Raw genomic sequence first — 26,736 nt, forward strand, 5'->3', positions numbered from 1 at the left:
TTAGGAAAATAAACTGTATTTTTAGTGCCTGACTGCAAGGCTGATGCTGCCTGCCCCTGCTCATCACTTACTCACTACTTGTTTAAGCTTTTATTTACCCCTCGCCTCGTGCTGGGATGTGGGGACAGCCAGCAGTGTGCTGGGGCTGAGCAGCATGGCAGGAGCACGCCAGAGTTGTCAATGAGTGAAAAGCAGCTCCAATCTGGCCTTTATTGAGGTCTGGGTTTGCGTAGCTCTGGAGCAGCCTGCCCTGTAATCAGTCAGCCACCAGAGTTGGCAGCCTTGTAATAAAGTGGCTCTATATTTATTTGTTCTGTTTATATGCTGCTCTGTAATAAGTTGGGAGTCTTCCCCACTCCCCCCATTTTCTTTGGGAAGTTCCTCTGGGTCTCCATGAGGATCTGCCATCCTGTGTGCAGGGGATGCTTGGGGCCCTGCATCCTGCCAGCTGCTCTGGCCACATCTGGGCTATGTGCCTCCAGCTCCATGTGCCCCATACACCCCAATGTCCAGCTGTTCCCAACCTCTCCCCAGCATTCCAGCCCCATTCTCCAGTGCAGAGAGCCCCAGTGGCTCCCCTGGTACCCCACATCTCCCCATGGCCCCTTCTCCTCCATCCCTGTTGCCCCTAGTGCTGCCTCTGTGAGTCCCCCTCCCTCCCTCTCTATTTCAACCTTGGGTCTTTTATAATACATTCATTAAAGGGAGCTCAGTTGCCCTTTCCCCAGCGAGGCTGGAACACTGACAGCCTGTTCACCCTCGTGTCTGTAATTAAACTCAATCTCTGGGTGAATACAACAATGTGACTGCACAGAATAATTCCTGGAGATCCTGACGCCGAGGAGGAGTGTGGCCTGTAAGCAGCCCATTCACGCCTGGCTTTCTATAAATACTTTACTATGTGGCATTAAGAAAACTTCAAGCCCTTTCTCCCCCCCCTCTTTTTTTTTTTTTTATTAGTGCTACATAATATAGTAATTGTGTGACTAGAAGGTCCCCCCTGTGCCTGCCCGGGTTCACAGGCCTGGGTGTGACCTTGCGCTGCACTGGCCGAGCACGGGAGCCATGCCCAGGGACTGCTGTGCCCAGGGACCTGCCAGCCTCACCAAGGGGATGCAGGTGGCCTGCAGAATCCTCCATCGCAGAGCTCTGCCAGGATAAAAGGCTTACATCCCTAAAATCCTTCCCAGTGGTGTCCCTGCTGGCAGCAGTGCTTGGCCGATACATGTTCTGTGGTGCTGGGAACTGTGGCTGCTGGACGAAGGCACTGATGGATATTGGGGAAGAGGGATGAAACCTCTAAACTTGTCCCACAAAAGCTGCCCAGTGCCTCTGGAAGCCCTTGGGCAGGGTCTGCATCTGGTGGTGCAGAGTAGAGTGCCAGGAGAATTTCAAGTGCCCCCCATCTCCTCCATCTCTCACCCCCCTCTGGCTGCTTTGCTGCTGAAGTTCCCCTGCATGGCCCCCACCTGCCCCACTTTATTTATTTTATTTATTTATTTAGTGGGACAGCCCAAACTGCCCCCCCAGCCCCAGCACTAGCGGCTTGGACCCCAAAGGAGGAACAGCTCGGCGGCATTTGCATCCCCATCACTGGCACGCTGCTGCAGACTGGATGGATGCCGGAGCCGCGGAGATGTGGCCGCGGTGGGTGACAGGGACGCGGCAGATGGCGCCCTGGTTCCGGTCGCCGCCTGCCTGATGGGCGGCGGCGGCGGCGGGGCTGCGGATCCGGCACGGCACCTCCGCACCTCGGGCACTGCATCCCGCATCCACAGCATCTCTGTGTCCTGGCACTGCAGTGCATCCACAGCACTGCACCTCTGTGTCCCATCCTGCATCCACAGCCCTGCATCTCTGTGTCCCATCCTGCATCCACAGCACTGCACCTCTGTGTCCCATCCTGCATCCACCGCCCTGCACCTCTGTGTCCCATACTGCATCCACAGCCCTGCACCTCTGTGTCCCATCCTGCATCCACAGCACTGCACCTCTGTGTCCCATCCTGCATCCACCGCCCTGCACCTCTGTGTCCCATACTGCATCCACAGCACTGCACCTCTGTGTCCCAGACACTGCATCCCGCATCCACAGCCCTGCACCTCTGTGTCCCTGGCATTGCATCGCCCTGGCTGCAGCCTCTGTGACAGGGGTGCCTGAAGGCAGCAGGGCTGGTACCCACATTGTGCTGTCACCCTGGTCAGAGGTGCAGCAGGAGCTGAGCAGGCTGTCATGCAGCCAAGGAGCTTCCCCCATCACTGCAGCATCAGCCCCTTGTGGATTAGGAGCAGGGGTGTGCCTGCAGCTGGTCTTGCCCTGGTCTCCCTGCTGCAGAGGTCCCTCCATGCTTACTTTTTTCAGGTCAGATGAATCAGGGCAGATGCGTGAGGTTAGGCTTCAAATTCAGGGGTTGTTGGCCTGTTTTTTCTTTTAGGAAGGCCGCAAGAAGTGAAAGGTTTTGGTGGGAGCAGCAGAGAGCTGGGGCCCAGCTCCCCAGCCCCTGCCGGGGCAGGGCAAGGACTGGAGCCAGCTGAGTGCTGCCCAGCACAGTGTGGGGAACAAACAGCATCAGTGGCTGCAGCACACCTCCTCTCATTATTTATTGCTTACTCCTCAGAAAGGGCCTCTGTTTGCCTATTTGTTAATGATTTTGCTGCAAAATCTGTTGATAGAGAGATCAGAAATTTTACTTAAACCTCAGCTCTTGAAGTGATGGTACTGCTCCATCAACCATGCTCATCCAGTGCTGGCTCTTTCATTCCAGCTGGGGTCAGCAGTTGTTCTCTCAGACATCAACACCACTGTGGGCTGTTGTCATCCAAAGAAGAGACCTTTATCCATTTCCCCTCTGCTGCCTTTCACTTGTCACTTTGATAGCTCATCCTCAAGCTGCCTCCAAGTTCAGGGGTACTGCCAGGGTCTCCCCACAGCCAGGTCTCCTGCCTCTGCCCATAGTGAGGGCTTGGGCTTCTGGGAAGCTCTGGCAAGGCTTCCTGAGACCTGCACAGTGGTCTGTCCCCTGCAGCTCCACAGAGATGTCCCTGTGTTCTGGAGGCTTCCCTTGGGCTCAGGGCTCAGCAAAGCTGCGCAGTGAGAGCCAGGGTGCCCTTCCCCTGGCTCCTTTTCTGTGCCAGCCTGTCTGGGCAGCTCCCAGTGCTGCTGCCTCCCCTGCCTTTCACTTATGTGTTTTTACGGCTCAGAGGGAGCCGTCCTGCCCCAATTCCCCGCATGCTCCTAATTTCATAGTTCTCTCCATATATCCATATATATCCATATGGCATTTGATACAGGTTTTATGGGCATTTCCATACATTTTACAGACACAGCCATTACAGAGCCAGGTTTCACCCGAGAAACCTCAGGGGAGCAGAGCACTGAATCGCCTTAGTCTTGGCCCCAGAACAAGGCTCTCTTCTCTCCCTTGCCGGGGCTGCCGCTATCAGCGCTGCAGAGGGCTGGGGGATGGCTTGGGGCTGGTGTGCCAGCCTTGGGAGCCAGGATGCTGCCTGCAGCCTCATCCATCCTGCTGCCTGCAGCCTCATGTGCAAACCCCAGGGCTGTCATTCTGCCCTTTGCTCCCTCTCCAGATGGATGCTGCTGGCAAGGGACTGCTCTGAATTCAGAACCACAGTCTGTGTGGCTGGGTTGCCAGTATCCAGCCTGTGTGCCTGGTGTTGGGCTGTACATCCAGCTGGCTGTGGGGACTGGAAGCCCCTGGCTGTGGTGCAGAGAGTGATGCCATCCCAGCTCTCAGGGCAGGGACACCAGTGCATAAGGCTCTGAACTGCAGCTGCTGCAGTGCCTGCAGAACATCTGACCTCTGACACAGGGGCTTCTGGCTGCTGGAGGAGCAGAAAACACACCCAGGTGCATGCAGCTCTCTGCACGTATTTTGGCCTGCCACAGAGGCTGCCAGCACTGCTGTAATGCCCAGCACTGCACAGGGGCTGATTGTGTTCCCAGCACAAGGGAAGAAGCCTTGGATCTTGTTTAAAAAGAAGTTGGATGGCATGTGTCTTCATCTTCACTGTGGCCAAACCCTGGAGCAGCCTGAAGTGCAAATCTGAGGCATCACCATGACATTGACATGGTCTCTAGGTGCTGGGCTGTTGAGCACTGTCTGCAGGGGAAGATGGACTGGACAAGTCCATCCAGGATTGCATGCACTTAGCACCCCCACAACCTATGGCTGCTTGACAGGGGCAAACAGCAGCATTTGGCCTCACTTCAGGACCCCAGCTCTCCTGGCCTTGCGCTGGACTGATGGGATGAGGAATTTTCCACCCTGTGTGTGAATTTGCATTTGCAGGGCAGATGCCCACTCCCACCCAGCACTGCCTCAAGGACTGCTCCTTGATGCTCAGCCATCCTAAACACGGCTGTGGCATCATCCAATCCAGCCCTGCATGTGAGCAGTGCCCTGGATCAGCTATTAATAGCAGCTCCCCTCTCCCCTTTCGAGGGCTGGTGGGAGTCCAGGGTACATCCCACTCTCTTTTCTTGAACAGATCCTGAAAGCAGTAACCATTTGTGGCTTCCCCAGCCAGCATGTCTTTCCTTGGCCTCCAGCATGTTCTATTTTCTGTGCTGTTTACTGTTCTTCTGTGGGCTGTCAGGTTTCCACGCTGGGGAAAGGCTTGTAAATGGGGGGTGGGCAGCGAGTCCGGCCGGAGTGGCCACGGGAAGGCAGGGATGGAGGAGCACAGACATGGCCTTTATCACAGCCTAGGGGATGTGTGCCTCATAAATCCAACCCAGGCAGATAGGGGATAAATCATCCCAGCTGGGACACTGGTGGTTACCCATGGTTAGAAATTAACTTTGTGTTGGATGGCTCCCAGGCTGTGGGATGAGAAGGGAAGGCTGCTCTGGGCAGTGTGCCTCCTGCCTGGACAGCCCTGGAGCCAGGCTGCAGGCAGGCAAGGAGATGCCCACTGCTCTGGCCCAGGCAGGCAGAGCTGGTGGGCACAATTACAGCCAGAGTGATGAAGCAAACACGCTGGGATGGATACTGTGGATGAACCTGTGCTGTGGGTGACGATGCTCTGGAATTCACTATGACCTGCCTGGACTTTGGCACTCCGATAAGTGTCTGTAGCCACTGCACTTGTCATCGTGGGGCTGCAGCACACTGGGCACTAGGACTGGTCTACATCAGAGGGGACAGGGAGGGAAGGTGGGAGGGAAGGCAGCAGGGTGTGCTTTCAGGGCAGGAGAAGGTGTGTGCTCACAGCAGGACTGTCACCTTCCCCCTGCAGTTTTGGCAGAAATGGAAGCTGCATCTGGTATCACAGCAACTTCCAGGCTGGGGCAATCTCTGGCCTGGCTCTGTGCCTCTGAGGGTGGGAGGAGGCAGTGAAGCCCACAGACCTGTTTCACTTTCCCTCTCTAGCTGCAATATCCTTCTAGCCCCAGTTCCCCTTTCTCCCATCCCTAGTGTTCCCTGCCCAGCTCCATGAACATCCCCAAACTCTACTGTGTGGAGGGCCAAGGTTTCCATCACAGCTTTTTAGGTATGCAACTACAGCAACCTCTTCTTCTGCTCAGGTCAAGTGCCCACAGCTGGGACCGCGTCCCTCTTGGAGTCTCAGAGCACCCACTGAGGAGGAAGAGGGGAAGGGGCAGGGGTGATGAGGACACCCCTCCTGCAGTGGGTCTCCAGGCATCTGGCTCCGCTCACTCCTGGCCAGCTCTCTAATAGCTCCCCAGCTTTCCTTTCTAATGAGGCTCTAATTGGAAGCCGGTTGTGCTTCCCTTCCCCTCCTCTCAGAGCTCTCCAGTCCCAGTGCTGCAGGGTGATTAAGCTGAGGTTTTGGGTTTTTTTAATATGGCAGAATTATTTTGGAAGGGCCAGGATCGTTACATGACGGGCTTCTTGAAAAACCCCAGGCTTCGCCTTTCAGACGAGGCCTTTTCAAGTGGTTTTGCACAGTACACGTCTCTGGGCAGCGACCGTCTCGAACAGTTACTGTTAATTATAGATGCCTCTTTCCCGCTCGCCCATTACTCAAAGGATTTTTGTGTGTTTTAACAGTGTTTTACATCAGCCTGAATAAGACTCTATTCAGTATTTCCAAGAGCTGGAACTTGGGCATCCCCTGCTGTATGTGTCGTGCTCTCCTCCCCGCATCCCTGGGGCCAGGGACCGGGCAGCCAGCATGGGCACAAGCCTTCCTCCCGCTGCCCAGCCAGTGCATGCACTGCTCTGGATGCTCTGGATGCTGTGGATGCAGGAGCTGTGCCTGCTGCATGCACACTCCCTTGGCACCCTTCTGGCTATGTATGGCCTTGGGTCTGCATTCTCAGCTCCTTGGGCCATCTCCTGGATCCACCCTCCATCATCCTTACACTGAGCTCCACTGCCCGCTGGTGCAGGCTCAGCCACACCATGTGCTCACATCCGTGTCATCCTCTTTGCCCAAGGATTCAGAGTCAGCTACAGCCTCAGGCACAGTGGTCCCATCCTGGTCTCCTTGGGATGTCCAAGGTCATCTTCTCCTTGCTGAGTTCCAGGCCAGTGTGTTCCCCTTGCATTAGCACAGTAGCTGGGGCTGTTCCCCAAGTCCTCCTTCATTGCCCAGCTATTCAACACCAGCTTACTGCACTGATGTCCTTGACAATGCTCTTACCTCCCATGCCATCCCATTTGTACCCTCTGCCTGCAAAAGCCACCATTTATTCCAACTTGCCTCCTCTGTTTTACCTTAGGTGTAGGCTGTGAGAAGAGCTTGCATCTTCTCCCATGACACCCAAGCTGGTTTAGGCATCCTTCTTGTGGAAACATCTCATCTTAGGTATTTTCCCATTCCCACTTCAAACCTCCCAGATGCTCAGCTGGGCGTGCTGGTTCCTTTGGAGAGCTCTGGTGGGTTTTAGAGGGGTGATTTCCCAGTGCAGAGTGATGCTGTGCCTTCTCTCCAGCTGCAGACTGCTGGTGCTTCTGCTTCTGAAGCAAGGTGAAGAACCAAGCTCTGGGTCTCCCTTGAGAGATGGGAACTCCCCCCCTGCCAGGCTGTGCTGAGCACTCCACAGAGAGGGCACAGACTTTTGAGCAGAGCCACCTGCCCAAATGCTGGGCAGCTAGGCTTGGCACTGGGTGCCCCTGCCACTCTTTAGTCAGTGCAGAAGTCTAGAAGGGTTGGAAGATAAGGAGCAGCACCAGGACTGTTCTGCTGACCAATTTCACAAGGCCACAGATGACAAGAGCTTCCCCTGTGTCCTCTGTGAGCTGGTAGCTGCTCCCCCAAGAAACCATAAGTTGGAGGGAAAAAGTGGAACCTCACACCCACCATCCATCCTCCTAAAGGCTTGAGTGGGGACTGGGGACAGTGAGGGGGCACAGTGGCATTGTTCAGGCAGAGCCACATTTAGGGAAGGGGGGGATGCACCTTGTTTGGGCACCTCTGCAGCCCTTACCTCCTCCACCTCAGCATACAGGGCACTGTGGTCAGGCCCATTTATAAAGCTGGTAAATATATTGGCAGAGTTTGTGTCCCCTCCAAAGGTCAATATTTGTGCAGAGTTTAATTTTAACTTAACAAGCAGTTGTTTGCAGAGGCTGCCCTGTTTGTGTGTGTGTGTGTGTGTGTGTGTGTGTGTGTGTGTGTGTGTGTGTGTTTCCCCAGTGCTGGGTGCCCGTGGGGAGCAGTGTGAGTGCTGGGCTGTGTGCACTGACTCACTGGGGTGCTCAGGGGGTTGGTGACACTCCCCGCTCCCGCAGATGCTCCGGATGCAGGGGCAGCACTGTGTGGTCCAGGAGATAAGGTCCAGGGTCTGTGGCCGAGTCTATAAATGCAACCCACAAACCTCTCCAGGAGGTGACAGTGGGCAGCGTGTGCCCTGTGAGGCTCCCAGGGAACAGCAGCCAGTGGGGACAGTGGCTTTCCCAGCCTGTTCTGACCGGTGCTCTGGGCTTGCTACAACCTCACAGCCCCCAGCCTTGCCCCTTCTGAACCCGGGTGGCTTTTGTGGCTCTCATCCATGTTCTGGCAACGTGGGTCTCCCAGCTGAGCACGTACTGTTATTCTAGTATCACTGCCCATGGGGATTTATACCCCCTGCCCACACTCCCACCCCACCAGGTAAGGCAGACCTGCATCCCACATGCACCTGCAACATCTCCCCAAGGTTCGTGGCTCCTCTTTGGGAAGTCTAGAGCTGAAGTGCTCCTGTGCTGGCAGGGAAGAGGGGAGGGGTTCTGGCCTGGTCTGTGCCCAGACACCCAAGGCTTCTGTTCCTGCTAGACCCAAAGCTCCTCTAGCTGAGACCCCAGGCTGTGCTTTACCCAGAGGCAGGTACCCTGTCTGGGCTTGGGGACAGGCTGTGACACTCATTCACTCCACAGCATCTCATGCCTTGGAAGAGAGGCCGGGATCTCTCAGTGCCTGCAGTGCATCCTGGCATCCTGGGGCAGGATAGGTCAACAAGCTGGATCCAATACCTTCCCCCAGCCCATCTTGCTCACAGTACAGAATGTGTTGTCTGTGGGTAAATGGGAGAACATCAGTGGGAACAGCTCTGGCTTCAGGAGTTTTTCCAGCAGCCTAGAGGCAGGAAGGGGGGGTGCAGCTGGGGGAGAGGCAGCGAGGACAGAGCCCACCATCCCCGCAGTGCGGCTGCTGAGGCTCCGTGTTTTGCAGCCTGCCTTGTGGGCGCTGAGGTTTGGTTTCCTTCTCTCGACTCTTTTCCTCTTCCTCGCCAGGCCCCGGGGCTGCTGAACTGACCTCAAAGGGAAAAGCAGGCTCCGAGGGACAGCAGCAGGGATGGGCAGGGGTAAACACGGGGCTGGGGCCGGCCAGGCAGTGGGTGATGGAGCTGAAGTCATGGCGTGACGTCAGGCCTGTGGCTTTGGGGACAGCCGTGGTTAGGCTGCTCAAGGAGGGGCGGCTGTTTTCCTGCAGCTCCGCCGCTTGCTCCTGGTGCCCGTCTAACTTATAAACTTTAATGGCCAGTTTAAAAGGTTCCTGCCATGGGCACCTTGTTGCCAGATTTAGGTTTTTAATTTGGAAACTTTCCCCTCTGTGGTCAGAGGAGGAAGGACTTGGGTCCGCTCAGGGCCAGTCATCAGGACACGCGGGTGCCAAAGAGACAATGCAAAAGGACCGTGCTGCCGTCACTGGTGTCGGGACGGGGCTGGCCAGCACGGGGCAGACGGGCTGCAGGAGCCCCCTGCTCCCCTCCCGCTGCCCACATATCGGTGGAATAAATTTAGCTCCTCCTCCGCCGCTGGCTGGGGAGCACCGTCAGCTGCCACCTGCTCCTGATCTGCACAGTCCTGCCCCTCGGGCCCAGGGGTCAGCACAGCTCTGGGCTCTGTGGGCAGCATTCCCATCCTGCAGCCCCCAGGGACCCACAGACCCCGGCTCACAGGGGTGAGCATTAGGCTGCAGCCACGTTTGCTTCTGCAGGTGCCAGCAGAGCCGGGGTTAGACACAGAGCTGGGGTTAGACACGGAGCTGGGGTTAGACACAGAGCCGGGGTTAGACAGAGCCAGGGTTAGACACAGAGCTGGGGTTAGACAGAGCCAGGGTTAGACACAGAGCTGGGGTTAGACACAGAGCCAGGGTTAGACACAGAGCCGGGGTTAGACAGAGCCGGGGTTAGACACAGAGCTGGGGTTAGACACAGAGCTGGGGTTAGACACAGAGCTGGGGTTAGACACAGAGTTAGGGTTACACAGAGCCAGGGTTAGGTACGGACATAGGATTGTGCACAGAGTCATGCCTGGATGTACTGCTTGGCAGGAGGATGGGATGCAGGGCCAGCACTACAGGAGACACTGAGGGCATGGCACTGCTGCTCTTCTTCCTCTTCCTCATGTCTCACCTTCCCTGAAGCCCTTTGGCAGCCCCTGCCAGGTGTGGCTTAGCAGAATCACATTTCCCTACTGCAAACTCGGCTCTCCTCTGCCTGCAAAGACTCAAGAAACCCTGGCAATGCTCAGGAGTTGTTGGGTGCTGGTACACGGGGTGCGGCCTAACTCTTGCATTCAACAGGGAAACCGGCCTGTAAGCTTGATGGGAGCCTCCCCACAGTCTTTCCACCCAGTCCTGGGGAGAGCAGGGACATCTTAACCCCCTCAGCTGCTGCCACTGGAGTTACTAACAGTGGGGTCCAAGGAGTGACCATGGCTTGGCTGGGTCTCTCCTTGTCACCAGATTGGTGTGGTGGGGCTTGTCCATGTGTTCGTGCTGCACAGGCTGGATGTCAGAGAGCTCTGCATGCTCTGATCCAGCATGCTGATGTGATGGGCTGGATCAGAGCCCATCCTGGAGCATCTTAGCCACTAGGAGGGTCCAGGACTTTGCTGGGGAGATTAATGGCAGACAAGATGGCTGGCTTGGCAAAAATCAGCACCCCGGGGGTTGAACTTCCCCAGGGTGGGCACCCAGAGCACTATAAATAGCACATGAAGCCAGAGGAGCAGAGGAGTGGCCCTGGTTTACCAGCACTTTCATACCATGGCTTTCAAGTGGTTCCCCTGCCTCTTCCCCATGAGCCAGTGGCACATCTGGGCCTCCAGTGCTGTGCCACGTGCTCTGCGGCTGCCGGGGCTGGTGCCACGTGCCAGCCCTGGGGCAGCCCTGCCTTTGCCAGCCCTGTAATTGATTCCTGCTCTCCTGCATGGGTGGAGGCTGCAGATGTGTACCCTGGTAGGAGGCAGTGGGCTGTGGGCACCAACTGCAGGAGCCAGCCTGGGCAGAATGAGGAGCAGCCCAGTCCTTGCCTTGGCTGTGATGTCGACTTGAAGAATTGCCTTTTGAGCTTCCAGGTGTTGGAAGAGGTCTCTGCCAACCTTAGTTCCTGGAGGCAGGGCATTTGAGGGAACCCTGTAACCCACTTTGGGGCTGCTGGAGGAGCTGGAGTACTATTTGAGATGATGGCAGCTGATGGCAGTGCAGGGTGGGTCTGTAGAGGTCCCTTGTTATTCCCCCTGAGCCTGCAGAAAGACCTGGCCAAGGTGATGGCAGGGGATTAAGTTGGGGAGGATTTTGTAGCCTGGCACCATATAGAAGACAATATATTTGAGCATGTTATTGTGAATAAGGTTGAAGATAGATCAATTTTTACACTGGAGAGTGATGGTGTTCCAGGAGAGAGGGAGTGCAAATGGATGAGATCTTACATGAGCACAGGGCAGCTGCAATCAGATGTCCTTGCTACCTTGTTTTCCGGTGCTGCTGATGACAGCTAGTGCTAAATGGAAGAAAACTCCGAGAAAAATAGGCATGAAAATGGTGAGGCTTTTAAAAAACACTGTATTTAGTCAAAGGGCATGGTTTTGCTGTCTGGAGATGGCAAGGAGTGGGTGAACCCTTCTGAGCAAGGCAGGCATGAATGGAGAGAGTGAGGTGATGAGTGGGCAGGGGGCTGGAAAAAGAAGCAATTGTCAGAGCTGAGGAGGTCTTTGCTCCTCATTGCCCGAGGGGAAGTGGTGAAGCTCTGAGCATCTCCCAAAACAGGCTGGGATCCCCGCCCTTGGAAGTGAGCAACTTGGGCTGCAGTGCCTGAACCTGGCAGGACAGAGATGGAAGAGGCTGCAGCAACAAGGGGAAATCTGCCTGCCCAGGTGGAGTGGCACAGCATGAGGCAGGGTTGGGGCCACAGCTCCCAGCTCCCCCAGCCCTCTGTGCCCCCCGAGGGAGCACCACAGGGACCCCGTCCCTCTCTCCAAGGGCGGAAAGGGCCAAGGTGCCCTGACAGAGTGTTTTATTCGCAGCAGGTGCCTGAAATCCAACCGTGGTGGTGCAGTAATCCCTCCCCTCACCTGGAGATGAACCCAGCTTGAGAGCATGGCTGTGCAGGGTCAGGCCCTGCCGGTGTTGGGGTTGCCCTGCCACAAGCAGAGCGTGTCCCTGGCAGCCTGACGGGCTGGTCCTGCCGCGGGAGACAGGCGCGTAATGCCTGATTTCACAGCACTGGCATGCTCTGTTTGCTTGTGGCAATGATCTCTCCTGCCCTGTCCAACTCCAGCCCTTGGCCAGACCCCAAGTGCAGCTCTGTCAGCTGGGATTAGGTACAAGATTTGGGCTAAAATGTCTTTGCTCTTGGCTGGAGCAATGACAGAGGGGGGAAAGGTCAGCCTGCCATCTCTGGAGATGGAGTCCCTGCCCTGCCACCAACCCAGGTGTGGCATTCCCCAGAGCTGCCTTCAGCCCTCACAGCCACCACTGGGGCTTTGCAAGCCCCACACAAAAGAGAAGGAGGAAGGCAGAGACTCCCCCATCTCTCTGATGCTGAGGTTGACCATGAGATGGTCATAGGTCCCTGGGCTGTCTGGAACAAACCAAGAGAAGGAGAGAGGAACGGGAGTGGTTCATACAGAGTCTCCCATTTGCTGTGTGCTCCCAAAGTGCTCCTTGCTGTGTCCAGCTTGTTCCAGCAAAGCCTTGTCTGAGAGCAGGATGTGTGCAGCAGCAGCCCCCTGCCCTTAATGCCTCCAAGAAGAGAACTGGGGGTGGCTTGGCAGCAGATAAGCAGTGATGCCCTGTGGGATGGCTGGCGGCAGAGCAGGATCTGTGACACCCTGGCAAACTCCAGCCTTGGACTTACAGGAGCACTCTATCTGTGTCTCCCTACTGCACAGTGCTGACTCCAAGCCAAGGTTCCTTATCACCTCACGGCGAGGTGCACAGCCCTGAGCAGCCCTCCGTGTCCCTGCAATCTCGCCCTCTCTCAAAGTGCTGCTTCCTGCTTGTCTTGCCGGACCCCGGCTTTGTTGGCTGAGCTTGCTTAGCTTTGACAAAGTTTATAGTCCTGGAATGCAGAATGGCTGCTGGCCTCCCTCCAGCCTAAACATCCCCACCCCAGCGTGCGACAGGCGCTGATAAGGGGCAGTGCCACAGCAGGCAGGTATCTCGTGCCCAGCCCGCGACCTCTCGGCCACACGGCCTTGAAGGATGTCACGGCTGTCATCTGTCACACGCGCGTGTGTGTGAGCACACGAGCTTCTCCCATCCCCAAGAAATGTTCTCCACATCCCTGGCTTTCTCTCCAGGCCAAACCCACATGCACGTTGCCCGAAACCGACTCCGAACAGACTCCTTTGATGAGCAGGGCTTAAATATATATTTGGAATTCCAGCGGCAGCGTGCCGAGCGTGGCCAAGGGTGTGAAAGTGTTTGCTTGACAAACTCCGGGGGCTCTCGCCTCTCTGCTGGCTCTGGGGATTTGCAGGAGAGAAATATCAAGGAATTTTTCACCTCTCTGTTTTGTTTTGTGTTTTTATTTTGTTTTCCTTCTGCGAGTGCATTTTTAGCTCTGGTGAAAAGTGCCTGATTGACAGTCATAGAGACTGAGTCCCCTCTCTTTGGGACAGCAGGAGCAAACACGGGAGAGGAAACAGCCCTGAGAACCTTGCACTGAATGTGGGGGCTCCCATCTCCTTTCCACTGTGCCTGTCCCCTCCATGAGTCCAAGGCTGTCAGGAACCGATTTGGGTACCAGCAGGACAGAGATGCCCCACATCCTCGGAGTCCCAGGCTGTGGTCTTCTCAGAGCTGGCTCTTTTGCAAAGACCCTCTCTCTGCTGAGGGCAGTGGGTTCCAGTCACCACTCAGCTGGCCTCAGAGAGCTCCAGCACCACACTGTGGGGACACCCGTGCCCATTGCTCCACCGAGGATGTCCCAGCAATGTCCCCCCATGCTGTGGCACCAGCGTGGGGTACGTGCTGCTCTCAGGCACCTTTGGGGTTGCAGAGGGTTTGTCATCTTGTGCCTCTGGGTGGGGAGATGGGGCAAGTGGAGCAGAAGAGTGTCTCCATGGGCAAGTTGCAGATGGACAGGCTGGTTGCTTGCAGCCTCCTGAAATGATGCATGAGGTGTGCTGGGGGCAAGAAGTCAAAACCCTGAGTTTCACTTGTCACTCAGCTCCTTCTGGGCTGCAGCCTGTGATGGGGCAGGAAAGGCAGCTCCATCACCAATTTCCATGCGACACAGGATCCATGGAGGGGCTGGGATGTGCAGAGCAGACCAATGTGCAGAGCTGGAACCCTGGGCTTGGATGTGAGCCCGGACATGTATCCTGCATGGGGAGGAGGAGGAGGAAGGCAAATCTTCCTCATTAGTCCAGCCACTGCATCCCGCACCTATGGAAAATGGGGAGGGGAGCCCTGGGCAGTGGATTTGGTTTCAGGGCCCATGTCTGCAATGCCTGCCAGGGTAGCCTGAGAACCTGGCTGACTCCTGGGGAGGGGGCTGAGGGGGCTGCACCTGTGTGTTCCCAGCTGTCCCCAGTGTAATCCTTTATGAAAGAGAACCCTCTGCCCTGCTGCATCCCCACTGTCAGGTCACAGTGCTGCCTGACCCTAAATCACCTGCCACTCCCCGCCTGATGGATCACCATGGAAAAAGGGGTGCTGCCCCCAGACCAGCAGAGGAAAAGGGTCTGGGGTCTGTGGGGCAGAGGTCCAGATTCTGGAGGCTGCAGAGCAGGGGTTAGGATGCTGGTAGTCTGTGGGCAGATGCTCGGTGCCCAGCGACTCCAGGGCAGAGGTTGGTACCATTTTGCAGAGGGATTGGGCTGCTGTGAATTACAGCTGCTGAGAAGGGGATATGGAGGGATTGTGGAGCAGGGTTTGGGATCCTGGGGGGCCATGAGTTTGGGGGCAAGCTGTGTCCCTGGGGTAAAGGCAGGCTTGGCTTGGGCTCCTCGAGGTTCCCTTCCTGGCCCACTGAAGAATCGCTGGCTTGTCTGAAGGATCATTGACCTGTGGATTTCCTGGGCAGCAAGTCCCTTTCATGTGGCCGCTTGCAAACTCTCATGACATCACCACGGGCAGCTCCTCCTGGAGACAAACCCAGTGCTTTTTAGGGTTTTGCCTTCCCCCCTCCCCAGGCTGTGTGTTTTGGCCAGGGGGGACCCGGCGAATCACGTCCAAGAGCAGCCACTCTGGCAGGGAGATGGTGCACAGGGCTGGGGGCAGGGAGAGGGCAGAGTGTCCCCCCCCTGCTGAATAAACATGGGCTGGCCAGCGATGGAGGGGGCTTTTCCAGCCTGGACCACACCCCGGGGGGCTATTTTTGCCATGAATGAAAGGGCTGTGTGCTCACAGGGCAGGCTGGCCTCCTGCCGCCGCTGCTGCGCATGGAGAGCTCTCCTGACACTCAATCCTGCTGCCTGGCCGGGGACCAACATCTGCACTGAGCACAGCTGGGCACTGCCCCTGGGACACCTGGGCACCTGGCACAGCTGGGCACTGCCTGGAGGGACACCTGGCACAGCTGGCACTGCCCGTGGGACATCTGGGCACCTGGTACCAACTGGGCACAGCCTGGGGTGACACCAGCAGGCTGCCATGCCTGGGAAGCACGGTCTGTCACAGGGCAGAGGGAAGTGATGGTGACTCAGTGGCTGTGCCAGCAGCAGTGCCAGGGCTGCTGGGGCATGTTGGACCCAACCCTGGTGGGGCCATGTGCCCGGGGACGTGCCCGAGGCAGCTCAGTAAGCCCTGCTGCCCCCCTGCCCCACGCAGAAACGCTTCCTGCTGCAGTTTCGGGTCACAATGGGGCAGCATCCCCAGGGGCTGCCCCTGTGGCTGCACCTGTGCTTGGGAGGAACTGCAAAGCCACAAGGGTGGAGCAACTGCCTCCTGCTCAACCTTGGTCCCAAACACACCCAGATTCTCCCTAAAAGCCCCTAATCCCACCTGGCTCAGCACCAGCTTCCTCTCTGGGCCCTGTTAGCTCAGCTAATCCCCTGTGTGCCAGGTTTAGGGATGTACTGGGTGCAGTATTTCCATGGCTGCTCCCCTGTCATCCCCAGATTTTGTTTCTCAAGGATTATGAGGGCTGCTTTGCCAGTTCCCAGCTCTGACCCACACTCCAGCTGCCTCTGCCAGCCCCAGTGCCCCACAGGTCCCAGGGGACCCATGAGTGCTTGTGCCCATGAATGAGTGGCCTGTCCTGGCTGGGTGGAGCCGAGGTGCTGGATCCCACCCATCACTGTTCCTTATCACCACACAGCATCCTTGTGATTCACCAGGTGTGGCTCCCTTTCCATCATCCCACTTTGCAGGAAGTTTCCTGGCCAGCCCCCCATGAGCTCTGTGCAAGAATAACAAGCTGGGATGAGCTGGCTGGCCTTCCTGAGCAACCCTACAATAACAGAGCAGCGCAGTGTGTCCAGCTTTCCTGGGCAGACAATAATAAACCCGCATGAGCTGGCACACTTTGCGGAGGAACCCTACAATAATAAGCCGGGATGATGTGTCCATATTCACCCAGTCAGCCTAAAATAACAGGGCAGTGTGAGCCACCCAACTTCCTCACAGATAAGCGGGGTCTCTGAGCTGTCACTCTGGGAGAGGAGGCATGCTGGCCACCAGGTTTCCATGTCTTCTGCTCTTGACCCTGGAGGAGGCAGCCTGTGTCAGTGATGGGTCAGGCTGGTGGAGGGGAAGGCCATAGGTTCTATCAGCCTGCCTTCTTGGAGGCAAATCCTCACTTAGTCCTGGCATGCTGGGACCTGCTACGCTTCAGGGCATTCTCCTTGTCCATCTCCCTTGCCAAACTGGCACCCGGTGCCAGCTTCCCCAAAGGCTCTCCTGCTGTTATCTCATGGGCTGCTGGACAGGAGGATAAACGCTCATGGTCAGGCTGGAGCTGAGAGTGCCACCAGCAGCTGCCACCAGACCCTGCACAGCAAGGCCCAGCATCTGCCAGCACTGCCCAGGTGGGGAGGCAATGCTAGTGCTGGGCACAGCTCTTTTTCAGGGAGTTTGTTGGCGCTTGGGCAGGGGGAGGGCTTGGATGCCCATGGGTTTGCTTGGCAGCATGGCAGGAGGGCCTCTTTCCAAATGGATTTGGGTAGGGCCTGCCCACTAGGGCTGGAACCACTCACCTCCCCCAGGGTCTGTGCCAAGCCCCAGGCTGCTCCGGCTGGGTTGGTGCTCACATGACTGGGGAGGAGATGCTGCAGCCTCCTGCCCTACCTGCGCTCTGCCGCTGGCCCTCCTTTCCCTGGGTTTATCCCTGTGGGTGCAGCAGCGAGAGGGCAGGGCAGAGCATCCCTCCCTCTCTCCATGGGGATCCAGCATCCTCCCCGGCGTGGCGGCGGCACAATGCAGAGCCCCCGCTGCACCACGCCCTCGCTCAGTGTCTGCGAGAAAGGCTGTAACCCAAGGCACAGGAACAGCACAAGGGGAAAAGAAAAGGGTATTGAGCGGCGGGGCTGCTGCGGTCGCGGGGCAGCATAGACTGCTGGTTGTTAAGCGAGTGGCTCGCTTGCAAAGGCTGCCTTGATGAAGTGTGAGACAGCACTTACGGAGGGACGCGGGCAGGCATTCTCGCTCCATCTTCCGCTCACAGTGCCGCTCTTTATGTGCCTGACATTTGCTCGCTGGAAAGGCCCCTGAAGTCAGGGGGAAAGGAAAACATTGCAGGCAGCAGGGCCAGAACGGTGCTGGGAGGAGTGCTGTGCCGTGCCGTGCCGTGCCGTGCCGTGCTGGGCCGGGCTGGGCCGGGCTGGGATGCTCCTCTGTCCCTGCCCCACCACCCGCTCTTCCCCGGGGTGACCCCTTCACCTCTCAGCAGCTCTCCGGCTGCCTTCCCCAGCCGGCACCGCCACTTCCTCCAGGTGTGCTCAGCCTGGCTGCCTGCCTGCCTGTGCAGCCCTGGCCATCCTGCCCCTGCCTGCTCCAGGGCGGGCTGGCAGCGCCGCCAGCTCTGCTGCTGCTGCTGCTGCTGCTGCTGCTGCTGCTGCTGGTGCTGCTGCTGCTGCTGCTGCTGGTGCTGGTGCTGGTGCTGCTGCTGCTCCTGTTGCTGCTGCTGCTCCTGCTTGTCCCCTGGAAGTGTATGACGGGGGATGGAGACAATGACAGAGTGAGCTCAGAGCTGGTCCTTTAGCCTCCTGCTTCTGGGGCATGCAGTGTCCCAGCAACTGCTGCAGGCTTGGGGGTTGCAAGTAGATCTAAGGGCCAGAGGAGCTGGGAAAGGGCATCAGCGGTCAGTGTACAGCACCTTGGGGTGCCTGGAGGTGGCTTTGTCCCCAGGGAGAAGGTCACTGCCCCATAAGGAAGCTGGGGCAGGAAACTGGGCTGATGTGGCCTGCTTCATCCCAGGGAATAAGCACTCCCTTTCCCTGCCCTTGATACCGGCTGGAAGGGGACAGTTCAACCCTCTCTATCTATGTTCTTGCAGACAGATCCTCTGCTGCTGGCAGAGGATGGGTGAGCATCTATCTGGATTCCAGAGGGGGCCTCTCCCTAGCCTGACATTGGCATAAGCATGGGCAGAGATGCCCAGCACAGATCCAGCAAGCCATTCCAGCCTCATTCCCAGGAGCATGCACAAAGCCCGTGGCAGGGTAGAGTGCCAAGGGCAGCCTGTGAATGTGCCAGCCACGGAGCCCTTCCCCTGCCCACCATGGACTGCCACAGCAGCACCAGCCTTCATCCATGCCAGTGTGTCAGGGCCGTGCCTGGTGCCAGAGAGCCACTCTGCCATTCCTGGTCTGTCACTCCACCACGCCGCTTCCATGGAGCCCACTGGTGGGGGCAGCCTGGGGAAGCCATCCTCCCCCTTGGCACACGCCCCTTGGCTCCAGCCCCAGCAGGAATTATTAAGTGTGCCCCTGTGGAGCATGTGCTGAGGCTGGCCACGGGAATGTGGGCAGATCTGACATACAAGCCACAGCAGCCAGGCTATAATTTCCAAACAGGCCCCATTCGCTCTGTTTTCCAGTTAAAAATATATTAAAAAATAGGAATGTGGGATTTGTAGTGAAGAATGTTGGTAACCGCTTCGAATGTCTGGTGTGATAATGAAAGGGTCAGTCCCCAGCTTTGAGCGCGACCGATTTAGACTCTGGTGCTTGGCAGTGCTGCGGGGGCCCAGCATGATCCAGCCTGCCTGCAAACCCATCCTGGGCCAGGCAAAGGTGATGCTTCTGTGCTCAAGGCATGGTGCTGGGCAATGTGCCCCTTCTGCTCATACTGTCAAGAGACCATCCAAATTGCTGTCCCTTTTGGCCCCTTGAGACGGGAGTCTAGGCAGGGGGTGGGGAAATGCAGAATGCCTTGGAGATAGATTTTGTACCCTGCTGCATCTCTGTACTGGGGTGCAGCCCCATAGCTGCCCACTGGGTTGGGGGTCACTGAGTGGGGCTGCAGCCCAGCTCCCCCTGAGCTGCCCCTCCACACTGTGGGCTTGCTCTCAGGGTGATGCCAGGCACCTGCCCCCCTTTGGTGGGCACACTGCTCCCCCCTCTCCCCCAGCTCGCAGTTCAGGCTGTGCTGTGGAGTCTCCCGCAGCCTTGAGTCCCTCTTGATACTGGGGCAGCCCACTTGGCCTTGTGGCCAGGTAGTCATAACAGGCCTGACAAGCCATGCCAGCTGCCGAGGCATCGCTCCCTGGTGCCTGGGGAGTGGCGTGGAGCAGCCCAGCCAGCACTCCCCCGGCTGCCAGCTCTGCTCTGTGCCTCCCCGGACCTCAGACATCATGTTTATCCTGGAGATGGGTAATCAGGGAAAAACAAGTCACCAGAGGCCAGGGCTGATGTTGCAGTGGGGCCAAGCTGTCTGCCGCAGGCTTCAGCTTCGGAATGGAGCAGTGGGGCAAGGAGGAAGGGGAAAACCAGCTGTAGCCAGGGCTTGTCCCCCCACCCAGCCCTTTGGGGGACACTTCGTTGTCCCTCTCAGCCTTCAGGGCCATCAGGTGGCCGGTGGCTGGCACAGCATGCTCTGCTCCCTGCTGAGTCATAGCTGTGCAGGGAAACGCTTCCAGCTCTGGTTATAACCCATTTCCCTCCGGGGCTGTGAAGCGCAGCCTCCCAGTCCCGCCGCGGGCCAGCTCCGGCCACCCCATGGCCCTGAGCCCGCGGGCTGCAGCCGCCGGGAAGGGCAGCGGCAGGAAGTGGCTGCTGACTCCCAAATTCCACCCTGGGCCTGCTGGAGCTGAGCCCTTCCCGCAGGCGTGGGCAGCAGGTGCCCTGCACCTGCAGACCCCTGTGCCACCCCGGATGCCCAATGCCCCTGGTGGCGCTGGGCACTCTGCTTCCAGTGCCTCCCCACGGTGCCACATCAGTGGGGGGCTGTGTGCAGCTCTTGGGGACACTGGGTGGCTGCAAGGATGGTTTGCCCCATCCCCAGGGACATCTGGGCAGCTCAGCTGGGGCTGAGCACTGAGTGAGCAGCTGCCCTGCCCAGATCCTTGCTTGAATGCTGTGAAGTGGAGCAGCCTGGGCAGCCCTGGGGCTTGGGGCACATGCCAGATGCCCTCCTGAGTGGGTTGGAGCAGAGGGGATTGGGCAGCACCCTGCACCTGCAGGCACAGCCTGCCCCATTGCCCTGGCATTGCCCAGCCCCGTTGGTGGCAGGCAGAGGGGACGAGCACCCCGAGCACTGGCACCCAGGGCTGGCTGGCTCTGCAGGGGACTCTCCTGCCCTCCGGGGGCACTGACCCACGCAGTGCTATCTAGTACACTTTGCTCACTTCACTGCCATTCCTGGCTTTCCTGGGAGCTGCTGTTTGCTTTTCTCTGAATTATGACTCCAGCTTGTGCCTTTGATCTGGGCTGTGTTGGCCACCCGTGACCAGGCCCTCTTCTGCCTTTGAAGTGCACTCACCTTCCCAGCCTTGGATGCTGCTTTTGCAGCCTTGGGTGCAGCCCTGGCTCTGGGGTGAGACACACAGGGCAAGAGCATCCTTGGGGTACCCGAGGTGCTCAGCATCCCTCCTTCCCTCTGGGACCTTGTGATGAGCCAGCACAGCTAACAGCTGGGAGGCTGGGCACCGAGGCATTGAGAGCTGTGCTGGCCCAGTACCAAGCAGTCCCAGGGATGCAGGTGGGATGCTGGTGGGATGCTGGCAGCAGAGCATCGCTCCCTCCAGTGGCAGTGGGCAGGGACAGAGGAGGTGACCTGCATAGCAGCTGGTCAAAAAGCAGATGCCAGTGCATTTCCTGCTGCCAAAGGGTTTTCATGCCTGTGACTCCAGCAGAACAGATGAGACCTGCATGGAAAGTGTCTGTCTGGGCAGCAGCCAACCCATCCTGGCATCAGCCCTACCCTGCCACCCAGTCTGGCAGGGAGCAGTGAGGAGGGCTCAGCCTACCTATCTGCCCCTGGGAAGCTGGGGTCAGGCTTTGGACTCTGGCCTTGAGTGGGTCTGAGCGTCCCCATCCCCTCCCCACTTTCCTGGCCAGAGAGGATCCTACCTTATCTGTTACACTTTGTTCTCCTGCTGTCTGGGCGTGGAGCAGGGCAGAGATTAGTGTGTTCAGACCTTTGGCACACACACACACACACACACACAGAGGCACAGGCACACAATCAGCCATGCGTGCACCCACAGCCACGCTCGTGTGCACACTGCTGCACTCACAGTCCCTGTGCACGTCATCATGGCACACTCACCTGCACTTGTAGGCCCATGCTGTGCTCCACACCCCCCCAGCACTCCCTCCAGGGCACATACCCGTTTCCCTTTCCCTGTGCATGTTTGTTTGAGCACTGTGAGCTATGCTATGTTCCCAGTGGAGTGTGGCACTTCCCCAGCCTGCCAAGATCTCTCATGTGCATCAGCACAGCCCAGCAGGAAAGGTGGCATCCTGCTGGCAAGGGGTGCAGGCAGGAGGAGGGGGGCTTCCCAGAAATAAAAGTGCGTGCAGGGAGGCAGGAGCTGTTCTGGCAGACTGGAAGCAAACCTGAGCATCCCTCATCTCACTGTCACATCATTTTCACTTTCTGTGGGGCCAGCAGAGATGCCTTGTGCTGGAGGCTGTGGTGGCAGGCAGGGGCTACCTGTTCCTACCTCTTATTAGCTCATGTCCCTGCCCAAGGTTCACTGTCCATACTCACAGGCTGCAGCCCATGCTGCTCCAGGCAGGGCAGCCACGGCCCTTCCAGGGCCATCTTATCTCCAGCATTTCATGGACGACCCAAAAGCCTCTGCACAAGGCATCTGAATGGGAAGAGCAGGTGTGTGGAGGTGTGCACGTGTGTGTGTGTCTGTATGTCTGTGTGTCTGTCTGTCTGTGGATGTGCAGAGCTGGGAGCAGCCACATCCCACCCAGTGCCAGAGCTGCCTGTTCCCACAAACTCTGTGCTGCACTGCTGGGGTGAAACAGATGTAGCCTGACAGGCAGAGGGGGGCACAGCCCCTCTGTGCCCCACAGCATTCCTGTGGGCAGGGTGATTTCCTGGCAGTGATGGTGTCTGTGCTTTCTCCCGCAGACCCTGCCCCGGATCTGCAGTGCGGGAGAAGGGCAGGCATTTGCCTCTGCTCTGCAGCAGCTCTACACTGCAGTGACACAGCAGGAGCTCAGGCAGGCTCGGAAACGCCATTGCTCTGGTGAGGAGCTCCCTGGCTGTGGATGGGGGCGTGTGGTGCAGCTGTCCCCTCGGCTGCTGAGCCCCATATCCCGGGGTAAGGGAAGTGTGGTCCCGCCAACAGCTCACCCCATGCAACAGTGTCCCCCTTGCTCTCCGCCATGGACTAGGCTCCCAGTCCAAGCACAGCTCCTGGAGTGGGTTTGGGTAATGCCCCATGCTCCCTTATCTCAATCCCAAATTGCATCTTTTTCTGGTACCAGAGGATGACGTGGATACAGCACCCACTGCAGAAACCATGAAGCACCCCCATTCACCTGCTGCATCCCAGGAGGATGAAACAACCTCTTCCAGCGAGAGAACCTCGGTGAGTGCAGCTCTAGAAAGTCTCTCTGTACCAAAGGCAAGGGGCCCACATCTCCTTCCCCTCCTCTCATCCAAGCACTGTGCCCCTCCAGGATGGGCTAGGAGTCTCAGCTTGGTTGCTAGCCCATTCTACCCCATCCATCCTGAGTGTGTGATTGCACATGTGCGTATATTCTGCCCTCCCACGACACAGATGTCAGGAATGTCACTGCTTGCACACTTGCACACATCCTGCATGACTCCCCAAGGTGGAACTGACACTGCCTCCTCTTTGTTTCCAGCCAGCCTCCTCTCCAGCTCAGAAGCCCCGGCTGCCTGCAGCCAAGGCCAAGCCAAAGAAGGCAAAAGGGCTCTTCAGCTGAAAGATTGCTGCCGTAACTGATGAGGTCTCTGCTTCCCCCAGCATCCAAGAGAGGCAGTGCAGACAACCCATGCATCGACTGCTCTTCTCTGCATCTCCTCACGGGCCCTGCCCAGGTCATGGTCCCCTCCCATGATGTCTCCAGTTGGGGAGATGGAGCTCCTTTCTTCAACAGTGTTTCAGGAAGCAGCTTTTCTAACTCTTCCCTGGTGCAGAGTTTGCCCAGGCTTCCTCTCATGGCAGAACCACTGCTGGACCTGAGAGAAGTGGGAGGGATGCTGCCAGTGGGTGTGGGGCAGCTGGGGCTCGGGCAGAGCTGTGGGGTTTGGCTGCTCTTGAGTGGGTTTTCAATAAAGGGCTGTGTCTGGGTGAGATTCCCTCTCCTGCTCTGTCCCACCAGGCCTGTAGTGTCTAGGAAGGGATGTAGCCTTTGGTGCTGCTGAGTCCCCCTCAGGCCAGTTCTGATGTCCCAGGTGCTTGCAGTGACTCTGGACAGTGAGGTGAGGGCAGCTCATGGCTGTGGCACAGCACACAGCTCCCAGCCATGCTCACTCTGAGCAGCAGTGTGTGTTTTGGGGTGTGCACCAGAGGATGCCCAGATCATGGGGACACAGCTGAGGGGGCTGGACCCATGTTCTTGTCCCATACCAGGATGCACACCCTGTGTGCTGGTGCTGGCAAAGGCCCTGATAGGCTGAAGGACACCCTGCATTTACAGGCACCTCCACCACAGTTATTGGGCAGGTGATACTGGCTTGACCCTTGCTTTGGCCTCCAAGAGCAAGAGACAACCAGAACACTGACACACTGAATGCTGGGAGCAGCCCTGGAGCAGGTTGCAGATGCTCCCTGGACACAAAACACCACATCCATCCCTTCACACTCCATCCATCCATCCATCCATCCATCCATCCATCCATCCATCCATCCATCCATCCATCCATTCCTGCTCTCCTCTTCCAGCCCCTGGGTCCACAGGTTTCCTTTCAGGTCTGGGACCCCCTTCCTGTGCCCAGCTCAGGTCTGAAAGCAGCAGGCAGGGAGCCAGGCAGCAGGCAGGCTGCAGGCAGGGGTGCTGCCCTCCTGGACAGGGACCCATGCCCCCAGCTGCCCTGCTCCCTGGGGCTGGGCCAGCTGCAGTCATGCTGCCTGCTCTCCTGGGCAGCAAGGGGGAAACAAAAACATCCGGAGCAGTCCCTGTGTCTGTGGAGGGGAATGAAAGGGCCTTTGCTGGGCCACAGCCCACCAGTCCCAGTGCAACCAGTGGCTTTTTATATTTCCTTTCTGAGGGAGCAGCATGCAGGGCAGGGTGGGTGGTGGGAAGGGAAATCCATGGGATGGGGAGCTCGTGCCGACTGCCGTAGCTTATATATCCTGCATTTTCCCATCTGCAAACATCTTATCTTGGCAGCTTTGAGCCTGCCTGCTGGGCACTTGCCCCCCAGGGAGGGTCCTGCTGAAGGGTAGGACCAGGGCAGCAGGAGCTTAGCAGCTCAGCAGTTTCCTGTATCTTCTGTCACCTGGTTGTCCCTGGTGCAAGCCCTGCTCCATCCATATGCACTCCATCTCTGGTGCAGGAGCTGCTCTGTTGTGAGCCTCATCCCTCAGCTCTGTGCTGGCTCTGGGGTTTGTGCTGTTCCCCCATGTTCAGGAGGAGTGCTTATCACCCCAGGGAGGGCACCTGGTTTGTCTACCCCCTTTGGGTCTGAGGAGACATCACAGGGAGAGGTAGGGCTGAAACAATCCCGACCTGGCTGTGCCAGTGGCTGGTGGACTCTGTAGAGGAGGAGTGGGTGGTAATGCACCAGTGGGTGGTGCATCCCTGGGTCATTCCTGTGAATTCCTGTGTCTCTGCTTCGCCCTGGGGTGCTCAGCTCAGAGGAGCCAGTCCCAGGGATGCTGCAGAGAGGTTGCTCATGAGCCCTGTCCTGCTGCGAAGTCTATGGAGTGTCCAGCAGCCCTGAAGACCTGCTGCAGGGACAGATCTTGTTACATTCACCTCTCTCCCAAGGCAAGGGGAGGTGGGGATGCGGGAGCATGGATGGGGGGTAAATAAAAGCAGCAGAGGGAAGACAGTAGGAAAAAGAGCTTTGCCAATGTCCCCCAGGGAACCGCAGGGACCCTGGCCCTCAGGGCTCCAGCATGGGGCCACTGGTTGTTGCCAGCACAGGGGAATGTCACTACACATTGTCCCATGCTGTCCTGCTGTGGTCTCCTTCACTGTCCCCACCCCCTCCTCCCTGGAGCCAGCTGGATTTGAGCTCCCGACACACATTAAAGGCCACAAGTTCGGCCTTGGCCTCCATAAATTTGATTCCATAAATATTAGTTTTCGCAGGGTTTAATGAAGCCGTTATGCTGGGCACGGCCCAGCACCCCGACCCGTGCCCTTAATAAGGGCTCTGTGGCCTCGATTAAAGGGACCTTTCAATCGCTGTCAAGTATTTTTAGAAAAGGAAAAGAAAAAAAAAAAAAGAGAGAGAGAGAGAGGGAGAGAGAGAGAAGAAGACGACCAAGGCAGCGAATAGGGAGAGGAAAATCCCAAACCCGTGCAGTGCAAAAATAGAGAAATAGCACCACCTAGACTGCCCGGCTCGGCTCCGCCGCCCGTGCCTGCTCCCTGCGCGGCGCCCAGCTCCGGGCAGCCCTGGGAGCCCAGCGAGGGGCGGGCGGGATGCTGCGCTGCTGCCGGGCAGGGACAGCGCGGGGCCGTGCTGGGGACAGCCGAAGGGCAGGGGAAAGAGGCACTGGTGCTCTCTCGGAATGCAGGCAGGAGCAGCGTGTCCTGGCATCCTGGCCAGAAGTGCCTGAGAGGGGCCGAGTGCTGAGGGAAATGCCGTGTGAACAGATGCTGCATCTCTCCCACTGCAGCAGCAAAGGTCCCTTCCCATCAGTTGCCCAAGCAGGACTCCCCCTCCCCAGGCAAAGTTTCCCCCTTTAACACTGGTTATCCCAACCCTGTCTCAGCCTCCAGCCGCCTCCCCGCACACCCAGCTTGGCTCCCCTGTTGTGCCTGGTGTCCCTGTCCCACTCAGCCCTGTGTGCCCAAAGGCTTTGCCTGGCAGGAGAACTGGCTGACGTTGGGAATGCTGCATGGAGAGGCGATGGACTCTGCACCCAGGCACAGGGCACTGCCACTGCCTGCTGTGGCCAGAACCAGTGCACAGTGCCACGGGCAGGAGTTGCTGTCACCAGCAAACCCAACTCCCTGTCTTCCAGCCTGGGCCTCCATGGGACATGAATGCTGTCACCAGCAAGGGCAGGGCTAGGCTGCTACTGTGAGCCTGGAGCTGCTGGGAGGGGGACAGTGGCTTGTGACACGCACACTGCGTGCTGGCAGGCTGCAGAGGTTATTGGGAGGTCTGGGTTGGTGACACTGGCATTCAAAGGCAGCTTCTCCCTGGGGAAGTGCTGCAGCCTCCAGATGCAGTGCTATCCCAGATCATCCTGCTTCACAGGCTTGTCGGAAGCTAGGCTCCTTTTGTTGGGAGTACAAACCACCCTGGAGGAGCCTGTGAATCGAGTCTAGAGTCCATAGGGTCTAATTTTCCTGTGCTAGGGACACAGAGAGAGTTGTGTCCCTTCTGCATCCCTGAGAAGCCAAGGGCAAGGATGGAGAATTGTGCTGTGGTGCGTTCCCTCTGCTTTCTCTGCTGATGCCCTTAGGATGCTCCACTGGAAGGATCAGCCAAAGAAGTGTAGAAGTGGGGTGGCCTGGGGCTGCTGGTCAGACTCCCCAGC

The 26,736-nt window shown here is 57.9% G+C and overlaps 1 protein-coding gene across 1 annotated transcript in view; it reads left to right on the forward strand.

Moving 5' to 3' along the window:
- NHEJ1 (non-homologous end joining factor 1) overlaps positions 1-23,348 on the forward strand; it is a 42,231-nt gene extending 18,883 nt beyond the window's left edge. The window contains exons 6-8 of the mRNA XM_058028141.1: positions 22,173-22,290; positions 22,532-22,635; positions 22,916-23,348. Coding sequence (XP_057884124.1) covers positions 22,173-22,290; positions 22,532-22,635; positions 22,916-22,996 — 303 coding nt within the window. The 3' untranslated portion in view covers positions 22,997-23,348. The remainder of the gene's footprint in view (positions 1-22,172; positions 22,291-22,531; positions 22,636-22,915) is intronic.
- Positions 23,349-26,736: the final 3,388 nt, after the last annotated feature.

Source organism: Melospiza georgiana, chromosome 7 (assembly GCF_028018845.1).
Source record: "Melospiza georgiana isolate bMelGeo1 chromosome 7, bMelGeo1.pri, whole genome shotgun sequence".
NCBI classification, from domain to species: Eukaryota; Metazoa; Chordata; class Aves; order Passeriformes; family Passerellidae; genus Melospiza; species Melospiza georgiana.